The sequence below is a fragment of the Ovis aries genome, chromosome 2 (assembly GCF_016772045.2).
Source record: "Ovis aries strain OAR_USU_Benz2616 breed Rambouillet chromosome 2, ARS-UI_Ramb_v3.0, whole genome shotgun sequence".
Lineage (NCBI taxonomy): Eukaryota > Metazoa > Chordata > Mammalia > Artiodactyla > Bovidae > Ovis > Ovis aries.
In genome coordinates, this window is record NC_056055.1 from 762,775 (window position 1) to 784,092 (window position 21,318).

General features: G+C 56.2%; 1 protein-coding gene across 5 annotated transcripts in view; it reads left to right on the forward strand.

Moving 5' to 3' along the window:
- Window positions 1-3,009: 3,009 nt before the first annotated feature.
- The window catches only part of TPO (thyroid peroxidase), a 34,221-nt gene continuing 15,912 nt past the window's right edge, over window positions 3,010-21,318 (forward strand). For 3 of the 5 annotated variants that reach the window (XR_006058530.2, XR_006058531.2, XM_027964023.3), the window contains exons 1-8: window positions 3,010-3,041; window positions 3,805-3,898; window positions 7,059-7,143; window positions 9,489-9,658; window positions 11,663-11,795; window positions 16,936-17,065; window positions 18,640-18,846; window positions 20,255-20,761. Coding sequence is in view for 3 of the 5 variants with exons in the window: in XM_027964023.3 (XP_027819824.2) it covers window positions 3,805-3,898; window positions 7,059-7,143; window positions 9,489-9,658; window positions 11,663-11,795; window positions 16,936-17,065; window positions 18,640-18,846; window positions 20,255-20,761 (1,326 nt within the window). In the remaining 2 variants the exon portion in view is untranslated. Of the gene's footprint in view, window positions 3,042-3,804; window positions 3,899-7,058; window positions 7,144-9,181; window positions 9,659-11,662; window positions 11,796-16,935; window positions 17,066-18,639; window positions 18,847-20,254; window positions 20,762-21,318 lie in introns of those variants that run through there. The other 2 variants (XM_042242754.2, XM_042242753.2) reach the window with 2 other exon arrangements.

Consider the following 21,318-nt stretch of genomic DNA (forward strand, 5'->3'; position numbering starts at 1 on the left):
CCTTTCTCCTCAGCCTGGACAGAGCGTCCTCTGATTCTGAAAGGTCGAAGGCATTGGTCCAGGCACTCTTGTGGGCACCTGGGCGCTGAGGTCTCAGAGGATGTGCAATCCCAGGAGCTGGGCCCAGGTCCGTCCAGCAACACCTCTGTGGATGATACACTCTGCTCTTCCCAGAGAACCGACGTCACAGCTGACCCCCGCCCAGCTCCACCTTCCCAAGGTCCCCTCCTGCTGGCCCCCAAGAGAACCACTCACACCCGGCCTTGGAGAATATGGCTGACCCCCGCGCCCACCCCACCCTCCCCAGGCTCACCCCCCGCTGGCCCCCAGGAGCACCCACTCACACCTGACCTCGGAGGACATGGGTGACCCCTGCCCCCACCCCACCCTCCCCAGGCTCACCCCCCGCTGGCCCCCAGGAGCACCCACCCCAGCCCCGCCTCAGATCTGCAGTGGAAGGACGCAGGTCCCACACCCGCCTCTAACCCAGCCGCCAGTCTCCACTGGGGACCCATCTCTGCAGAAATGGGACTCCGAGCACCCATCTGTCAGGGTGAATTCCAGACTCCTCGGGGGTGGGAGCAGGGGTGAGGTTTGGCTGGAAGACCAGACACAGCAGGACAAAAGGGGCCCTGGAGCCCACACTGCAGAGCGGGCATCGGGTGATCCCTGCCACTCCCGCAGCCTCGGGCCGAGCCCACACCTAGGGTCCTACCAGTGGGGTGGGCACGAGGGCTTTCCCAGCCAGAGCCCAGGCGTGGACCACTGATGTGCCCGGGCTGGCCCTGCCCACGTGGCCTGGGGGTGGCATCATGGAGAGCACCCCCAGGGACCCAGGCAGGACCACGCCTGCAGGTGGCCACCTCATCGTGGACAGGAGGGGCCCACATGTGGCAGGGGGCGGAGCAGGTCCCTGGCATAGACCGCGTCCATGGGTTGCGTGTGAACTGGCGGTGGAGGGCCCGGGGCCGTGGACACATTTCTTCACCAAGAGTCCACGTGAACCTCCCAAACGGCCCCCTTTCCTAGACTGTCTGTAGCAGTGACTGGGGCATGTCAGGAAAGCCGTACACGTTTTTGTTTATAACTCATCAAATATCAGCGCAGCGCTCTTGATGCACAATATGAAACAGGTACCAGAGTGTTTAATAAACCGGAAAAGCCGGAGACCTCTCAGCGTCCACCAACACCTCCAGCATCCCTTCAAGTGGCTCAAATGCACAAAAGCAAGAATAAAGCTGCCCCTTGTTCCCTCTCTTTCCTGGAGGACAGTGACCTTGGTCTGCCCCCTGCCCCCTCAGGGCAGGGCTATGGGGCTGAGCTTCCGTCAAACTCTCAGAGTCCCAGGCAGGCATGAAGGCTCGAGGCCCCAGGCTCCGTCACTGCCTGATGCATTTGCTCAGCCTGAGCTCTTCTGAGCTGCCGGTGAGGACACAGTGGGGGCACCACTGAGCCAGAAACCCTTGAGGGCTCAGTGGGAGGGACGCTTCATCCTCCAGCGGGCACCACACGGACTCCGGGCTCCGCAAGGGTCGTGAGAGCTCAAGGACCTGCTGCCCCTGGACGTGGCCGGCCACGGCGAGGACACAGCCACATCAGGGCTGGCCTCTGAGGCTGTGTCACGCTGACCCCCTCTGAGCGTCCACGTGGCATCCGCTGAGGACTCGGGGTCCCAGGTCTCCTCTGGGATCACCCTCACCCCAGGCCCTGACAGCCGTCACCAGTGGAGTCCAGGAGAGGCTCCTGGCCCGTATCTCCCTGAGCCCTCACGTGTCAGGCAGCCGCCCTGCTATGCCCCCCCGCACTCCTCAGGCAAACCCCCCGCAGCTCCGGCCTGCGCGCAGCTCCAGTGCTCAGAGCCCGAGCCCCAGCTTGGACCGCTCCCCTTGCTCCTCACTCCCTCCTTCGACCGTTTCCCGAGTCAGAACGGGTCCCCAAGACTTCAGGTGGCAAACTCAGCCTGCTGGGGGTCCCGGTTCTCAGGAAAGCGAGTCTCCGAGTCCCTGGCTCGCTGAGGCCGGGTCTGGCCCCCTCCTCTCACCGTCCCAGCCTGTCCCCACTGCTTCAGGGAGGAATCACCAAAACCGTCGAGGGATGCCCCGCCTGCTTGTCTGACTGTGGTCCCTGCAGATGGGGCCTTCCAACACTGACGATGGCATTCTGAGGCTTCAGGGACCTCCCGATGCTCAGAGGCCTTGCGAGGCCTTGCACGTGTGTGAGCGTCTAACCTCAGCTGTCCTGCAGGAAGCCTCCTCCAGGCTCGAATAAGTCCCAGAGGAGACGGGGCTTCCCCGATGGTTCAGCTGGTAAAGAGCGCAGGAGGCACATGAGGTGCCGGGTCGATCTCAGGCTCGGAAGGCTCCCTGGAGGAGGAGGCGGACACCCACTGCAGGATTCCTGCTGGAGAATCCCATGGACAGAGGAGCCTGGCGGGCTACGTCCACAGTGTGCCTCAGGCTTGACCAAGTCCCAGGAGAGAGGGGGGAAGATGAAGAGAAAGACGATCTTCATGCATCGAAGAGAAAAACCCTGGGACTCAGATGGAGGCTGCAGAGGTTCAGAAGCTGCCCCCCACAAACCGGGAGACACGCTCCATCCCCTCCAGGAAACGGGGCTGGGTCATGGAGGGCCATCAGCAGGGTTTCTTGGAGAGTCCGGCGCCTCTGAAGACCACGGTGCTCTTCACACGGAATTTCACGCAGAAAAGCCAGAGGGGACAGCGCCAGGGTTCCCAGGGGCCTTGGTTCCTTCTTTGCCAACACTTCGGCTCTCTTTCCTTTTCTTTCTTATTCCATGGCCTCAACACCAGCTGGCCCCCGTGAGGTTGCACCTGCTCCCTGACCCACCAGCAGGCGGCACTCTGTGACAACACAGAGGCCCACGTCCAGCCACCCCGAGGTCGGGAGCCGGTCCAGCTCAGTGACGTGGGCGGGAGGCAGGACCCAGAGCCGCTTTATAGGCGGGAGGCCAGGCCCCGGGGCGGCCGGCTGTGTCCAGGGGTCACCTGCCCTGCACACCTGCCTCCAGGCTGAGCAGAGAAGGTCAGGCCTTGTATCTTACTTTTTTCTGGGAGCAATCTGTCACTGAGACCTGCAAAGTGGCCGGAGGGAGGTGGCGGTTTGGGCCCGGGCTTGTCTGGAGCTGGCGGGAGGAGGGACTCTGGGCGGACGATGCCAGGCTTCCTGTGATCTCAGCGCAGAAGCACTGCCTGCTGGTGCGGCCTGGAGGGTCCGCAGTCAGCGGCCCCCAGTGCACTCTGGGCTCCACCCAGTTTCACAAAGTCTGTGGCCCAAAAATATCAACAGAAAGCTGGAGGTTAGGAAGAGAGAGACACTTAACGAGGAATCTTCTGCTTTGTCTTAACAGCTGTGCAGTTCTGAGATCGGTCTATAAGCAGGAAAAAGAAAGTTGTAGGAAACCCTATATCCATTTAGGAATTTTACTTACCTCTTTTCTAAAGTCTAAATTCCCTGTATTCTTCTTTTTTTTTTTTTTTTAACCAAGATGCATTATAGGAAATAGGTTTATCTTATTCCTAGTAGTTACTCCCAGAAATTTTACACCATTCAACATCCCCACGAATTAAAATAGGTCGTCACTGAGCTGTTCTGGGGACCATGGTTGCCCAAGAGGAAAGATCTGTTTTCAGACAGTCGAGTAGGCAAGGCTGGTCCCTGCCACAGGCAATCAGCCCCCCAGAGTCAGACCCAGGCTGAGGGGGGCCGACAGGACGCAGGCACCACTGCGCAGGGGAGCGGAGACCGGGCTCCCCGTGGGGGCCGCCTGACGTGCGCCTCCTTGCAGATGCGGGCACGGGCCGTGCTGGGCGTGGTGCTGGCCGTCACCTGTGCCGGAGCCATCTTCTCCTTCCTCCTGAGACCCGGGGGCCTCCTTTGGGGTGAGTAGCGATAAATTACGGTCTTCCAAAATCACAAAGGAACTGCTTGGAGCTACCAGATCAGAAAGCATCTTGAGTTCTCCAGAGTCAGGTAAGACTGCTTCAGTGTTTCTTTGGCTTTCGAAGAAAACAACGATAATTCTTGAGTTTAGAAGAATTAAAACACAATTCTTTCTGAAAAATAACTGACTTTCTTATGATTACGCAACAGAAAGCTTCAGTTTTACCTGCTCATAGTTTTAAAAACATTTCTTTGGGAGTCATTGTGTGCTCCTTGACCACACAATTATTTCTCGTTAAGTCACTTCTGCGTCGTGTTTTCTGGAATCGGGGCCGCAATGCCAAATTCAGTTGAGAAAGGTACAGCTGTGCTGTGGTTGAAATCATCACAGCTCAAACTCTGCTTTTGTTTTGGAAAAAAGAAAAGAAAAAAATCTCAAACACAGAGAAGGCTGTTCCTGGAGGGAACCACGCAGGAGGGCGTCTCCGGGAGGCTCTCTGGCCGCCAGCATCTGCACCAGGGGCCTTGCCAGGCAGGCTCGCCCCGCTGGGGTATCGGGGGTGGACGCTCTGCTCCCCCAGCCCCTCCTTGGAGACCCTGGGCACCCGCAGGCCTGGTGAGCCCCTGAACCCCCACAGTCACCTTCAGCCCCAGGGAGCCTCCTGCTGGGAGCCCCACATCTCCAGCGCCACTGAGTATGGCTTTGTGGCCACATGGACAGTTAGTTGCTCCAAAGCCCTTCATGGACTTAGATGCTCCTTGAGAAATCAGCCTGGCCTTTGAGGCCGGGAGGAGGCCAGGGTGCAGCTCCGCCCCTGCACGCTGCTGACGGGGCCGCTTTCCTGTCCGGAAATGGAGGGGACTGGAACGCTCTCTACTGCGGTCCTGTTTGTGAGCGCCTCTGAGACGCTCCGGGTCAGGCATTGAGTGCGTGCTGTCTGGACAACACAAACTAGAAAACACAAGGGCTCCATCTGAAATGCCCCCCGTGCTCCAAGCCCGGTAAGCCCACCACCCCAGGGCCTGGCACAGGGCGCGTTGCAGCAAATGTTCGTGAACCAACTGGTCATCTCATTGCACACTTATCAAAGGCCTCGCTCTACAAACCATAGCGGCAAAGTCCTCACGAGCGAGACCTATTCGATAAAATACAGAAGTGTCTGCACACAAGAGCTCCGAGTGTGAGAAATCACGCATTTTTTAAGAACTGGGAAAGTTACAGCTTTGCTAGAGCCATTTTTACTATTTCCCCGCCTTTGAGGGGTTTTCTCTGAAACTCCCAGTATATATATAAATGATACACAACACAGGGTTTGATTTCAAACAGCACTGTACTTTGTACTAGTGTATTGCTCATTAGAGTATTTCAAAGCTGACTAGTTATTTGCTTACTTTTGAAAATTACTTATTTAGAAAATATTATTAGTCATAGTGTTTAAAGTTGATAATCTTTAATACAATGACACTTTTTCCAGTTGATAAACCATCAGTCCTTTTAAACGAAACAATGACATGCTAACTTTCTGTTTATTTATTTTTAATGGAAGTGTACTTGACTCAGGGCTTCCCGGGTGGTGCTAGCGGAGGAGAGTCCGCCTGCCACCACAGGAGGTGCCAGAGACGCAGGTCAGTCCCGGGGTTGGGAAGCTCCCCTGGAGGAGGACGTGGCAACCACTCCAGTGTTCCTGCCTGGACAACCCCGCGGACAGAGGAGCCTGGCGGGCTGCAGCCCCTGGGGCCACAGAGAGCCAGGCAGGGCTGAGCCACTGAGCACATAGCTGATTCACAGGGCTGGGTCAGTTTTAGGTGTACAGCAAGGGAATCAGTTACGCGAGCCGTGCTAAGTCGCTCAGCCATGTCCGATTCTTTGTGACCCCGTGGACTGGAGCCCACCAGGCTCCTCTGTCCGTGGGATTTCCCAGGCAGGCATACTGCAGTGCATTGCCATTTCCTCCTCCAGGGGATCTTCTGGACCCAGCGATCGGACCTGGGTCTCTCGTGTCCCCTGCACTGGCTGGGAGGTTCTTCGCCCCTGGTGCCGACTGAGACGCCCACACTTACACGTGTGTGGGCTCCTTCTCTGGTGCTTTCCCCTTGGAGGCTGTTACGGAATCCTGAGTGCATGGCTCCCTGAGTTACACAGCAGGTCCTGGTTGTTAGCTATCTTTCATACGGAAGGGTTGGACTTTCTTTGACGTGTTGCCCTCATCAGTCACATCTCTCCACAGCCACAACCTCCATGACAAACCAGCAGACTTCTTGTCTGAGCTGGGTCATGTCACTCAGGCTCACAGACACCAGCCGTCGGTGGCTCCCTGTCACCTGCCCAGAGCCCGCAGAGGGCACGGGCCAGGAGGACCAGGCCTGGACCACGGGTGCCCGTCGGGTGTCCAGGGGCGCCCCTCAGGCTGGGGTCTCTGCTGGGTGGGCTGCTCCTCCCCGTGGGGCCTTAGAGACGGCAGGGCTGCGGCCAGGCTCATGCCCACCTCCCAGGGCCGCTCGTGGACACAACACGCATGTGGGAATCTGGCTGATAAACACTCAGGAGCAGGCGCCCTCTCCTGGCAGCGGGTCTGTGAACTGTAGGACTGTTTGTGTATCAAGTCTTCAAGTTCTTTCTCTAAAACTCCACGCAGAGTACTCATTGTGGAAACCACGTGCCTTTATCACCACATGGATCATGGTCCATTTCTAGGGGTTTGTGCAAAGTTGAGACCGAAGTGCAAGGGCGTTTATGGCAAATGTTCCAGCGCCTTGTGGCTGTTGGGAGAGAGTCAGACACGAATAGACCAGGGGCAGTGGGGGCCCTGATGGGGGGAGGGGGGCAGGGAGTGGGGTTAGAGGGAAGGAGAGGGGTGCAGGGTTAGAGGGAGGGGGAGGGGTGCAGGGTTGGAGGGAGGGGGAGGGGTGCAGGGTTAGAGGGAGGGGGAGGGGTGCAGGGTTAGAGGGAGGGGGAGGGGTGCAGGGTTGGAGGGAGGAGGCAGGGAAGGGGAGCAGGGGGAGGGGAGGGGAGGGGAAGGAAGGGAGTAAGGGCAGTCATGACCGGGTGGAGGCCCGGAACCACCTGGTCGTTGCTGCATCGAGCTGGACACCTAAGGAGAAACCTACGGGGGTGGAAACTGTGGATTTCTGTTTGATCCTGTGATGCTTCATTCGTAGGAGACACCGAGGAGTCTCAGGTCAGGGGCATCGTGGAGGCCAGCAGGCTCCTGGTGGACAAGTCCATCTACGCTGCGATGAGAAGGTACGGTGCCTGGGAGGGGGCGGTGGGGCGTCTGCGTGGGTCTGCGGATCTGCTTCAGGATGTCCCCCATTTTACAAATTAGGAGCTGAAACTCACATGGTTGATTCATGTTCCTAGGATCGTGTGCAAGTAGCCGAGACCCTCATTCAGCCTCAAAGTTTCTCTCAGCAAAACAGAGCAGAGGGCAGTGACGCAGCGGGAATTCAGTATTTCCCCGTCCGAAAGGCCTGGCTCCTGGAAAACTGCCCGCAGACTGAGGAGGGGAGGCGGGGTCCAGACACACAGGTGTAACTTTACCTAGGAATTAGATCTGCCACCGTCTTCTTGAGTCGTTAGGAAGCACCTTGACTTTAAGCAGAATCCACACTGAGGGCAGCACAGTCCTCATTCGTTGCTTAGTTGCTGAGCCGTGTCTGACTCTCCTGTAACGCCCTGGGCTGCAGCCCGGCCTGCGTCTCTGTCCGTGGGATTTCCCAGGCAAGAATCCTGGAGTGGGCTGCCATTTCCTCTCCAAGCACAACAAATGAAAATCTAAAACGCAGATTTTGTCTTCACAAGTGTGCTATTTTGTTGGAAACTAAGCGATAACTATATAAGCTCTCAAGACACAAAATATCACCAGGCAGGGGTTGATTTATTTCGAAATTTCTACTATTCCCGCCAGAAAAAGTCCCTGTCGTCCATACTGGCTGCAACCAAGTTTTATTTATTTCATAAAAATTTGAATCAAAGGGGGAAAAAAGAGAAGAAATATTTCCCATGAAGTCAGACTCTGTTAGTGTGAACACAAGCGTAGTGTCAGCTATCCATGGAGGGGCCAGGACGACTCCGTGGGGCTGTGAAGGGCTGCCCCTCCCGTCCCCAGGTGACCTGTCTTCTCAGAGGGGGAACTCACTCCTGACACGGAGTTGACAAAATCTGTGGCCTGGGGGCTTCGTCTTGAATGCAAATGTTGAAACCAAGGCCACTTGCTTACTGTGCTAACAGTGGATTTTAGTAACAGCCGAAGGAAAGCCATTGAAACCTTGAAAACAGGCGGCCCCACTGGAACCAGAGCCCCAGACAGCTGCGTCTCAGGCCTGTTGCTGCTCAGCCGCGAGGAGCTGCTCCGCTGAGCGCGTGCACGCGAGGGGTCACAGCCTCAGGGCCTCGGGGTCTGGGACCAAGACGGCTGCTGGCTCCCAGAGCCCCGCCCAGTGGTGGGGACCCACATGTCCAACCGGAGTTTTTTCAAGTTACATACTTTACTTATTCACAGGGATGGCCTCAGAAAGCTTGATTAGCGCTTAAAGCAGCCTTATGTGCTTCTGGGTGAAGTCGCCTCAGTGTGTCCGACTCTTTGTGGCCCTGTGGACGGCAGCCTGCCAGGCTCCTCTGCCATGAAATTCCCAGGCCTGGACACTGGAGTGGGTTGCCATGCCCTGCTGCAGGGCTCTTCCTGACCCAGGGACTGAACCCATGTCTCTTGCAGCTCCTGGACTGGCAGGCGGGTTCTTTGCTAGAAGCCCTTAAAATATCCTTAAATAACACTGCTGCTGCTGCTGCTGCTGCTAAGTCACTTCAGTCGTGTCCGACTCTCTGCGACCCCATAGATGGCAGCCCACCTGGCTCCCCTGTCCCTGGGATTCTCCAGGCAAGAACACTGGAGTGGGTTGCCGTAAAAACCATTATTTCACAGTAGGCTAGAAAAAATAGCCATATAAAATGTGAGACCACCTTATCAAAACAAAAAATGAAAGTCTATTACAAAGAATAACGTGAATCAGCGGCACACACACACACACACACGTGAGCCACTGTCAAAAAGTGTCCCCAAAGCACCAGAATCCCTGCTTCCATGGAGACGCGCAGCGAATGGGCAGGTGATGAGCAAGCCCATTCACTCCCTGGATTTGACCAGCAGGCTGACCTCACACAGCTGTGGCAAGGAGCAAGCGAGCTCGCTTGGCAAGCCCGTCAGTCCCTTCACCTTCCAGCAGACTGTCCGCACTCGGGTCCTGTCCCTTCACTGAATCCCCGGTCCTCACTTGTGATTCAGGCTCACATGACTGATGATGAAGAGGTCACCAAACACCATAAAAGAACAGCTGACTTCACACCTGCTCTTGTGGCTCCCCAGGCGCCGCTAGTGGTCAAGAACGCTCCTGCCAGCGCAGGAGACATGATGAGATGTGGGTTCAACCCCTGGGTCGGGAAGAGCCCCTGGAGGCACCCCACTCCAGTATGCTTGCCTGGGGAAGCCTCCGGAAAGAGCAGCCTGGCGGGCTGCCGTCCCTGCGGTCGCAGAGAGTCAGACTCGACTGAAGCGACTTGGTGCACACGCGCTCACTCCTCTTTGTGCCTAGAAACCTCCACAAAAGGGAAGTCATTTCCCCATCGCAACTTCTGTCTTTTTCCAAACTCCCTGAGCCCACGAGCCGAGCTGCATCCCGGGCGGCGGAGGTCATGGAGGCCTCGGTGCAGGAGGCGGTGAGGCGGGGTCACCTGCAGTCTGGACCCTCCCGGCTGCCCACAGGTGAGCGCCCAGGGGGCAGGGCCGCGCGCGGGGAGCTGGGGAGGGTCCTAGCAGGGCGCGAGGCCTGTGCCGCCCACTGGCTCACGGGACAAGCGAGCAGCTCTTGAGACTCTGGTCAAGAGCCACGACGTCCTGGCTTTGCTCTGCTGCTGAGACTGAGTTTGGAGAGCCAGCTCAACAATCTCAGCGTCCTGCTCTATGGTGTGAACTAACTGGAAGGTTCTTCCAAGGCCCCACCGGCGTGGTTAAAACTTGAGGAAACAAGTTTCTGGGGGAGGCAGCGTGGTCCAGGGAGACCAGGACAGCCACCCCACTGCTGAGCAAACTGCCTCTGAGGACCTGCCGGGGCCTCTGGGGTCGAACGTGCTGCCCCGAAAGGAGCAGACGCACCGCAGTCCACTCGGCTGGGCGCAGGCAGACCAGGAAACCGGGGGCTGCGTCCCACCAAGGACTTGAGAACCTGAGCGGCGTTTAAGTGGAATTCCATTCCACTTCAGAAGGGAAGTGCTTTCGAACATGAGGCCCGGCGGTGAGTCCTAGGACGGGGAACTGGAAAAGCAGGGTCCATTCCAGTGAACTTCTGCAGACTTCTCCTGTGTGGTGCCACGAGCTACGTAGTGTCTGAGTTTTTCCTCCCAACTAGCTGTAGGTTAGTTCAACGCTGATTTACTTTAGAATGAGACAGACTCAGATAAATTGAGGTTAACCAGAATTCGCAGACACTAAGCTTAGCAGTTCAGTTTAATCAACTTCATAGCAACCAAGGACCTGTTTGAAAAGGTTTTCGTTGAAGCAGCTGAAAGCCATTTCTAAGGACTGTCGGTCCGCGGTCCTGTCCTGCAGCGATGACTGCGGCCAGAAGTCCTCGGCCTTGTGTTCTCGCTGTAGAGTCCCAAAGGGGCACGGCTGGAGCTTCAGTGGGCGGGTTCAGTCCAGGCAAAGGTGCAGAACTGAAGACCCCTGTGGGCTAGGGTGTTCTCCGTTATTCCCGCCATCAGCATAGCCAGTCTAGAAGACTCAGAATGCAGCACCAGCGGCAGGATCCAGACGCCCCTCCCAGCCCATCACCACCTGGCATCTACCATCTGACGCTGGCACCCTCCCCCAGATGCGTCTCAATGCTGGTTCTGTATTGACGCAGCTACAATCGAGCTCCTTCTCGTGGACTTCGCTTGTTAAACTCTCGTGTCTGCTTCAGCATCTCCTGGTACGAAGAATTTTTGCCTGTTTTGTTCGGGAATGCCCATTTCTCCATCAGCTGGACGAAACTGTGGCCTAAGCTTTATTCAGTGTCCACAGAGTCATTCCACAGAGGCTGTGCAGTGAGCAGTGATAGTTAAGAAGCTCCCTTTGAAATTGGGAGTGAATTTGCTAGTGAGTGTCTCATTGTGTTGGCATCTGGTCAGTTTTACGGCACTGTCTTTGAAGATTTATATGAACCATCTTGGAGAAACGACGATTTCTTCAACTAAGAGTCCTTGCTTGTATTTGTCACAAATAGCAACAGAACCGGCAAAAAGAAAGAACAGGCTGTTCTCTGGGGCCCTAAAACTAGAGAGGTTTGTAAGAAGGACCCAACAGCATCAACACGAAGGGGAAAAGGCGGGTTTGTAGAGGGACACTTGGACATCGTTAGGAAGCATCTGAGGCAGGGTCGGGGGCTGATCAAGGCCGTGCACTCACGTCCTCTGGGGCTGGGGTGCGGCAAACCCAGGGTTCTACATCCAGGTCCCCAGGGCTCATCTCTGGGGCCAGGACTCTCAGAATCACTTTTCTGAAATCACAAAGCAAAGAAAAAATGTTAAATCTCCCATTCTTGGCAATGAATACACTGAAGAAGGGTAAATGAGAAAGGGCTGGTTTCAAGGAGAAGGGAGGGCCTCCCGCCAAGAGGGGCAAAGCCTCCGTGTGAGTCCTGCAGCAGGGGTGGGGCGAGGCTAGGGCGGGCGCTGGGCAGGCAGGTCCTCGTCGCAGCACAGGGCTGACGCCGGGGACTTCCCTCAGATGCTCTCTCGGAGGGGCTGCTGAGCGCGATCGCAAACCTGTCCGGATGCCTGCCTCACATGCTGCCGCCCAGATGTCCGGCCACCTGCCTGGTCAGCAAGTACAGGCTCATCACGGGCGCCTGCAACAACAGGTACCTCCTGGGGCCACCTCACCCGCAAATCGGATTTAAACGTGACAGTCACCGTCAGGACGGGTGGTCCCTGGATCATCTGGGATTTTGTTAAAGAAAACGCATAATACTGACTCTCCACAGCGACAGGAAGCAGTCCAGCCTGTCCCTTACACCCACGTCCCCAGCACTCCTGCGCGTGTCTTTAGTAAGACACAGGTCTCAGAGGTCTCCAGCTCCCAGGCAGACAGGAACCACTGCCACCAGGATGCTCGCTGTGAAACTCCCCGGCCTCCCTGTGGCCACCCCAGTCTCCTCCCGTCTCTCTCTCTGCGTGTCTGCCGTCCACTCTCAGCTCTCTCCGTCTGGAGGTCAGTCCACTTAGCAGCGCCCAGGTGTCCCAGGTCACCCCTCCGCCTCCAGACCCCTACACAGTGAGCCCCAGGGCCTGGTTCCAGGGAGACTGCACCCGCAGACGGGTGCGGAGGACGGCAGGACCAGGCCCTGATCTCCCCTGCCCAGGGCTGCCCTGTCTGCTGTTACCCCGACCCTGATGAGGGGGCAGCCCAGCCTCGCTGCTGGCGGGCTCAAGTGGATGTGCCATCCAGGGAAATGTGGGTGAAGGCAAGTCTCTCTCCTTCCGTGGTGACGACTGTATCTTGCGTCCCAGTATTTACAGTAACCAGATCCAAATGACCAACAGGAATGTTACACTTCTCTTTCTGCCCAAATCATGAAACACCGGCCCAGGGACCTGGAGTAACAGCGCCTTGAAGCCAGGTTTGCTGTCTTGCTGGGGCCACTGTGCTGAGGGTCAGCCCCAAGGTCGCTGATTCTCTGCAGGCTCAGACCTGCCCTCTCCAAACGCCACTGTTCTCACATCCAGTTCTTATCAGAAGAGGCCCAGAGACTGTCAGGCTCCGGGGCCCGGGAGAGAGGAGCTGGTGCTCAGACAGATCCTGATGGGGGGGATACCTGTCTCCCTGTGAAACTCCCCTCCAGAGACGTCTCCCCCCGCTGCTTGTCAGCTCTGCGACCATCCCCAGTGAGCTCACTAATGCAAAGCTACTAAAGAACCACGTTCTGGGGACTGGGTTATCCCATCCCAGTCAAGCAGCTTCCAAGAGCGCGGCCAGGAGCCTAGGGGACCTGACCCAGGGGCCACAAGGCCCCTCCACAGTGCCCTAGGTCCTGCCCAGGACGCTGGGCTCTGACCCCAGTGAGACGGTCATGGAGGCCACGTGCCCTCCCAGAAGCTGCTGAAACCCAACAGTCAGTCAGCAAAAACCCTGTCGCCTCGGCAGTCAGGCTAACACTCTTGTGGAGGCAAAGAGCCACATTTTATGGGATTTCGATAAACAGCGGCCGCTGTAACACCACGTGAATGCTGACTCACTGCAGCTGATGAAACGCGGTCCTAAAGCGAGCCCCTTCAGTGGTGCTAGAGAGCAGCGGAGGGTTGATGCTAGAATTCATGCCCATTCCCTGTCCTTCAGACAGAAGGGGGCGTCACTCCTGAGCGCTGGGCTGGGCGGGAGTCACAGGAGAAAGGAAGAGCCTTTTCTCCAGGGTCTGGAGCCATGGGCGGCCCCGCCTCAAACAGGCTCTTAGAGACGGTCAGACGGTCCTCAACGCATGGCTTCTCTCCCTCTCAGGCAGGACACAAGGACGTCACATTCACATAAGAACAATGGGTGGGTGTTACAGTCCATTGGTAATAATCAGCGTCAAAACCACGATTTAAAAAAATTCATTTATTTATTTTAATTGGAGGCTAATTACTTTACAATATTGTATTGGTTTTGCCATACATTGACATGAATCTGCCACAGGTGTACATGTGTCCCCCATCCTGAACCCCCCTCCCTCCTCTCTCCCCATCCCATCCCTCTGGGTCATCCCAGTGCACCAGCCCCAAGCGCCCTGTCTCATGCATCAGACCTCCTGGACTGGCGACCTATTTCACATATGGTAATATACATGTTTCAGTACAATTCTCCCAAATCATCCCACCCTCGTCTTCTCCCACAGAGTCCAAAAGACTGTTCTTTCCATCTGTGTCTCTTTTGCTGTCTGGCGTACAGGGTCCTCGTTACCGTCTTTCTAAATTCCACGTATATCCATTCTTATCTATTCGTCTGCCGACGGACATCTAGGTTGCTTCCATGTCCTGGCTATTGTGAACAGTGCTGCGATGAACACTGGGGTACACCAGTCTCCTTCAATTCTGAAAGCCATCGACTTTTCGGTATTTATATTTAGAAATACTTTGAAAGCTTTAAAAACCGTTAGCAGCTTGCCCAGTTCTTGTAGCCTTCACTGCCTAGATGTTCTAAGTGCCTGCACAGCAGATGCAGGAAAGAAGCTGAGAAGCCTAGATCCCGGTCTCTCTGACTCAACTGACCCTGAGCGTGACCTCAGAGAGCCTAGCACAGCGGTCTCCTGCTCACCCGCAAACTCCAGCCTCGCTCCTGTCTTTTTGGGAGACCCTGTCACCACCAACCACCCAAATGGCTATCACTGCCGTAGGGCTGTGTTGATAAAGACCGAGGGGCCTTGGGCGCCACAGCTTTGAACAGAAGAATCCATGTCTATAGAACAGAGCAAACTTTTCTCTAACAGAAAACTCCTATATTCTTCTTTTCTCTTGAACAAACACTTTCATTCTAATTTGTTTGATTTTTTCCTACACGTCGGATCCTTTATGATTAAAAGCATTTTATTTCCTCCTTTTACGCAGCCCTTTACTTTCCCACTTGTTCTGTAGGGATTTTGTCCTTATATTTTGTAAATGTTTATTTTCATGTGTTCATACGTTTACATATTTGATCACCTATGTATAGGGTTACTATTCACATCTGATTTGCTCAAGGACTAGTTACCAACCATTAGTCTCTCATTTTCTCGTTGTGAAAAACATTTCTGGGACATATTGATTCTTCAGTTCAGTTCAGTTCAGCCGCTCAGCCGTATCCGACTCTTTGTGACCCCATGGACTGCAGCACGCCAGGCCTCCCTGTTCATCACCAACTCCCGGAGCTTGCTCAAACTCATGTCCATTGAGTTGGTGATGCCATCCAACCATCTCATCCTCTGTCGTCCCCTTCTCCTCCCGCCTTCAATCTTTCCCAGCATCAGGGTCTTTTCAAATGAGTCAGTTCTTCACATCAGGTGGCCAAAGTATTGGAGTTTTAGCTTCAGCAGCAGTCCTTCCAATGAATATTCAGGACTGATTTCCTTTAGGATGGACTGGTTGGATCTCCTTGCAGTCCAAGGGACTCTTAAAAGTCTTCTCCAGCACCACAATTCAAAAGCATCAATTCTTTGGTGCTCAGCTTTCTTATAGTCCAACTCACATCCATACATGACTACTGGGAAAACCATAGCCTTGACTAGATGGACCTTTGTTGGCAAAGTAATGTCTCTGCTTTTTAAAAAGCTGTCTCGGTTGGTCATAGCTTTCCTTCTAAGGAGTGAGCGTCTTTTTATTTCATGGCTGCAGTCACCATCTGCAGGGATTTTTGGAGCCAAGAAAATAAAGTCTCTCACTGTTTCCATTGTTTCCCCCTCTATTTCCCATGAAGTGGTGGGACCAGATGCCATGATCTTCGTTTTCTGAATGTTGAGTTTTAAGCCAACTTTTCACTCTCCTCTTTCACGTTTATCAAGAGGCTCTGTAGTTCCTCTTCACTTTCTGCCATAAGGGTGGTGTCATCTGCATATCTGAGGTTACTGAGATTTCTCCCAGCAACCTTGATTCAAGCTTGTGCTTCATCTAGGCCAGCGTTTCTCATGATGTACTCTGCATATAAGTTAAATGAGCAGGGGGACAATATACAGCTTTGACGCACTCCTTTCCCGATTTGGAACCAGTCTGTTGTTCCATGTCCAGTTCTAACTGCTGCTTCTTGACCTGCATACAGATTTCCTAGGAGCAGGTCAGGTGGTCTGGTGTTCTCAGGCTCTTTTAAGAATTTTCTAGTTTTTTTGTGATCCACACAGTCAAAGGGTAGTCAGTAAAGCAGAAATAGATATTTTTGTGGAACTCTCTTGCTTTTTTGATGATCCAGCGGATGTTGGCAATTTGGTTCCTCTGCCTTTTCTAAATCCAGCTTGAACATCTGGAAGTTCCCGGTTCACGTACTGCAGAAGCCTGTCTTGGAGAATTTTGAGCATTACTTTGCTAGCGTGTGAGATGAGTGGAATTGTGCGGTAGTTTGAACACTTTGGCATTTCCTTTCTTTGGGGTTGGAATGAAAACTGGCCTTTTCCAGTTTGATTGATTCTTATCGATTGATTCTTATTAATACCTTAATATTAATATTGATTCTTATTAATATCTTTCTCCTTGAGGCACCTTCATGACACAAAAGTCAGGCTCAAAAGTCATTTGTAAAATCAGAATGACATTAGGCAGAACTCTGCCTCATCAGGAACTTTATGTTTTTGTCAAAATATATCTTGACCAGTAGAACGAAACTGCAGATCCATCTGTTTAGAGAAAACATCCCCATTTTCCCCTTTGACTGAGTCCATCTCATTGTCTGATCCGCCAACCAAGTGACAGTTACTCTCTCCCAGAAAAAGCCCGACTTATTTTTAATTCAAATAAAAGTATGAATACAGCCATCCCACTTCTGAATCAAGAACACTTCAGGAAGTTCCAGCGACCTCACTTTCTAGCAGAAACTTGGTCCTCCAGGTAAACACAGGCGACAGGAAAGGGCGGCTGCATGGTGTCCAAGGGAGGGTGCTCGGAGGAATGGGGGCGCGCCTTTGTGGGGAGCCCCGGGGGTGCCTGTGGCACGCCTAGTTCCGGATGAGAGGCAGCCTCAGAGGAAAAGCGGAGGCTGGGCGGCGGGGGCGCCAGCACGTGGACGCGCGGCTCGCACTGGTTCAGGCGCTGGGCGAGGGCGCCTGCGGCTGCTGTAGAAGTCACTTCCCCGAGACCACGGCGCCGGCGCATCCCCCGAGCATCTCCGCACCGCGGGGCGTGCGGCCCACGCTGCACCAAGGGCTTCACCCTCCAGTCACCCCCAGGGAGCAGCCGCACCACGTGGCTTCACCCAGAGACTGTGACGCCAGGTCCCAGCACCGGCCCGTCACTGCCTCCCTCCTCCTCCTGGACTCCAACACAGCCCGTGCCTTTCTGTCTCCACAGAGACCACCCGCGCTGGGGAGCCTCCAACACAGCGCTGGCCAGATGGCTGCCCCCCGCCTACGAGGACGGCATCAGTGAGCCCCGAGGCTGGAACCCCCACTTCCTGTACAGAGGCTTTCCCCTGCCGCCGGTCAGTGCTGCTAGAACAGGGCTGCACGTGTCTCAGAGCTTGCAAACCTCCCCTCCCCTGAGGACCCAGCTCTGCTGAGACCCTGCTCCGCAGGTCAGGCCCAGGCGGGTGCCCCTGCTGGGGTCGGGGTGGTGGCTACCCGGGAACTGTGGCTCTGACTAGCCAGTGAGCAGATGGACCAACGCAGAGTTAAGTTACAAGTAGAGAGAGAACTGGCCAGGTTCAAAGACACTTAGGAATTCACTCATTTAGGCAAAGATGGCAATTTCTACCTGCTCCCAGAGGCCATCATTTGTCAAATAAACTCAAACCTAATCTGCTGGTCCCTTGGGTCCAAAAATGGGTGGCCAGCCCCCAGTCTGACTGACGGCTTCAGTGAATGAAGCAGCAGGTGCTTTCCACCGGCCTTGGCTCACGGGCCCCCACGCCGGCAAGGCTGCGTCTCTGTGCCTTTTCTCCAAAGTCGCATCTCCTGTGAGTCGGGGAAGGGTCTCGGGTTTTAAGGACCCGTGTGTTTAGATCAGATCCCCCTGGGATCCAGGCTCACCCTCATCTCCAGGTCCTTTCAGTCACCAAACCTGCTAAGTCCCTGTAGCCATGTGATGTTGCCACGGGCTCCAGGGATGCAGGCGTGGACATCTTGCGGGGCCATCACCCTGGTACCAGTCCACCCTCTGACCCCAGAAATGTCAGCCCCAATCCATCTGCAAAGCCCACCTACCCCATTCCAAGGCCCCCGTTGTCTCAGCCATCACAGCATCAACGCAGACTCCCAAGTCTGATCTAACTCTCATCGTTTTCAGAGTCCCAAATCTCATCCTCTGAGTAATCTGAATCAGGGCTGGGGAAGCTCTGGGTGCCACCCCTCGTGGGGCAAAGCCTCCCTCCTTTGGGGCTAGTGAAGCCAGAAAGCAAGTCTGCCCCCAAATGCAGTAGAGGGACAAGCAGAGGACAGCAGGCGTACACATTCAGGGTCACAGAGAAGTGGAGAAAAGAAGCCGCTGACACCAAACAGGTCTGAGCTCGGGCCAGGCAAGCTCCACGGGCTTCAACGCCGGGGAGCAGCCCTCTCCCTCACCCCCGGGCACTAGGCACCCCCTCTCAGCCGCGGACTATCTGGAGCTAATCCCTGGAGGAGTCAGTTTAATCTCCACACCACTCCCGGAAGATGGACATTTTGTATTTATTTACAAATGAAGAAACCAGTTCAGTTCAGTTGCTCAGTCATGTCCGACTTTGCGACCCCATGGACTGCAGCACGTCAGGCCTCCCTGTCCATCTCCAGCTCCCAGAGCTCACTCTCATGTCTATCGAGTGGGTGATGCCATCCAGCCATCTCATTCTCTGTCGTCCCCTCCCGCCCTCTTGGCCCCAAATCAGTGCAGAGCGATGAATCTCAAGGACAGTCGGGGGTCTCCAGGGTCCCATCTTCCCCCAGGAGCTCCCGGGCCCTAAGCGTGGCACGGAGCCTCTGAAATGCAGGCTCTGCCCTTGGCCCCTCACTGCCAGGCGCCAGCTTCCCCACGCCCGCGGGCAGGTGGCTCCTGCACGTGATGGCTGGTCTGCCCCTCCAGGTCCGGGAGGTGACCAGACGCATCATACACGCCTCCAATGAGGCTGTGACGGGGGACGACCGGTACTCTGACCTCCTGACGGCCTGGGGCCAGTACATCGACCACGACGTGGCCTTCACGCCGCAGAGCGTGGGCCCCCCTGCCCCCGGGGCGGGGGCCGACTGCCAGCTGACCTGCGAGCCCCAAAGCCCATGCTTTCCCATACAGGTAGGATTTCTGAACGTCCCTCACTTTGTTATGAAACTAACAGATACCACTTTGAAGTGTCAAACACGGGTCACTCTTTGTCCTGTTCCTGGGGCGGGGGGTGGGGGTTGTTACAGCTGTGAGGAATTTCCTATATTTTCTGCCAGAAACTATCTGCACATGCATGGGTATGAAATTATCTGTATGGGCATTTCCTGGTGGTCCAGGGGCTAGAGTGCCAGTTCAATCCCTGGTGAGGGAACTGAGACCCCACAGGGCCAAAAAAACAAAAAACGAAATTAAAATTATCCGTGTGTTTATACCTTATTCGGTGGCTCAGTGGTAAAGGACCCGCCTGCCAGTGCAGGAGACACAGGAGACGCGGGTTTGATCCCAGGAAGATCCCCTGGAGGAGGAAAGGGCAACCCACCCCAGTATTGTTGCCTGGAGAACCCCACGGACAGAGGAGCCTGGCGGGTTCCGACCATGGGGTCACAGAGAGTCGGGCAGGACTGAGCGCGCGCACACACACCTTACGCACATCTGTTGCGTCCTACTGCGCGCATGATGTGAACCCAGCGTGAGCCGCTTACTAATAAACCTTGCCCGCGGCTCCACGTCATCAAATGGACAGAAACTGGGCTGTTAAATGGCCCTCCTTACCCAACTGTGTTCACATCACAACTTCTTTAACCAGTTGGCTTACGGGTGGGCACTGGGGTCGGTCGTTTCCAGCTTTGTTACTATTGTCAGCTGTCACCGTAGCGAAGCAGAGCACAGCCCTGCCCTGAATCCAGGGCAGAATTCCTAACAGACCCCGGGATTCAACCACTAGCCTCGGGCGGGAGCCTGGCGCTTTTGCCAGGGCTAGCGGAACTGTTCTGTTAATATTCTTCCGGTTTCCCCCCTGCCTGCAAGCAAGGAGACGCACCGGTAGGCGTCTCACTCTACTTCTCCTACAGAGACTTCTAAGAAACGATCTCCGAGGCTGGGAGGGACATTTCTACCCATGAGCAGCCTGCGTGGGCTGGGAGTCCTCACATTTACTCCATAACCCTTAGCTGAGCAGCGATCCCCCACGCCCTGAGCTAGGAGGGGGCTGGGGAGATGCGGGCCCCAGAAAGAGCTTGCTGGCTGGGGGAGAAGCAAGGAGAGCCAGCAGACGGGGCGGCCCCAAGCCTCACACCCACACTGCCGGAATCCACAGGGGTGGCCCCCCAGTTGGGGCAAAACCAGAGGGAAATCTGGGGGAGCGGGCGCCTGCGCAGCTGCGTGTCAGTCCGATCCCCCTGAGCGGGAGGAGGGCTGCGCGCGGAAGAGCGCCCGGGCAGGCGGAGAGCGGAGGAGCTGTCGGGGCTGGGCAGCCGCGGCGCCTGGCGCCTCTGGGGAGGGGCCCGGGACGCGCGCTAACCCGACTCCCGCCCCCCAGCTCCCCGCGAACGCTGCGGGCCCCGCCTGTCTGCCCTTTCACCGCTCCACGGCCGCCTGCGGCACCGGGACCCAAGGCGCCGTGTTCGGCAACCTGTCTGCCGCCAACCCGCGCCAGCAGATGAACGGGCTGACCTCGTTCCTGGACGCGTCCACCGTGTACGGCAGCTCCGCGGCCTCGGAGCGGCGGCTGCGGAACTGGACCAGCGCCGAGGGGCTGCTGCGCGTCAACGTGCGCTACCGGGACGCGGGCCGCGCCTTCCTGCCCTTCGCGCCGCCGTCCGCGCCCCCGGCTTGCGCTCCCCCGCCCGGCGCGCCCGGAGCCCGCGCACCCTGCTTCCTGGCCGGCGACGGCCGCGCCAGCGAGGTCCCCGCCCTGGCGGCCTTGCACACACTGTGGCTGCGAGAGCACAACCGCCTGGCCTCCGCGCTCAAGGCCCTCAACGCGCACTGGAGCGCGGATACCGCCTACCAGGAGGCGCGCAAGGTGGTGGGCGCGCTGCACCAGGTGCGCGTGGCGAGGCCTCGTGGGCGCCACGCCTGGGTGCGCGCAGGGCTGCGTGGGCCCCTGGGGTGAGATTTATACACCCTCCGCCACTTCTGAAACACTAGGGCCCTGGCGCCCCCGTGGAAGCCCCGCGTCCCTTGGGAGGACGATTATCGCTCTGGCGGTGATTGTTCCGCAGGAGACCGCGGCCGCCGCAGCCGTAGTAACGCACGGACCACCGGTGCTCCCCGATGCCAAGACCATTATAAGTGCTAGGGGGCGGGGAGGTGGTTTAACTCATTTAATCCTCATGGCAGCCCTTTGAGAGGGATCCACCGATTACTGTGATTTGTTTCGGAGACAATGGAGAAAAGCAAAAGGGAAAGCAATCTGTATGAGATTTGCAAATTAGCAAGAAGATTGATTATGATATTTTAAACCGCAAATCAGAGGATACTGGGCGGAGTGTCGAGTTGGCCATTCTCAGTTGAGTGATGCTGGAGAAACTGCTGGCGCCCGTCAGACAGTTTACTGAGCCCACTGGTCTCACGGGCGGGGGGAGGGGGTTGGATTTGTTC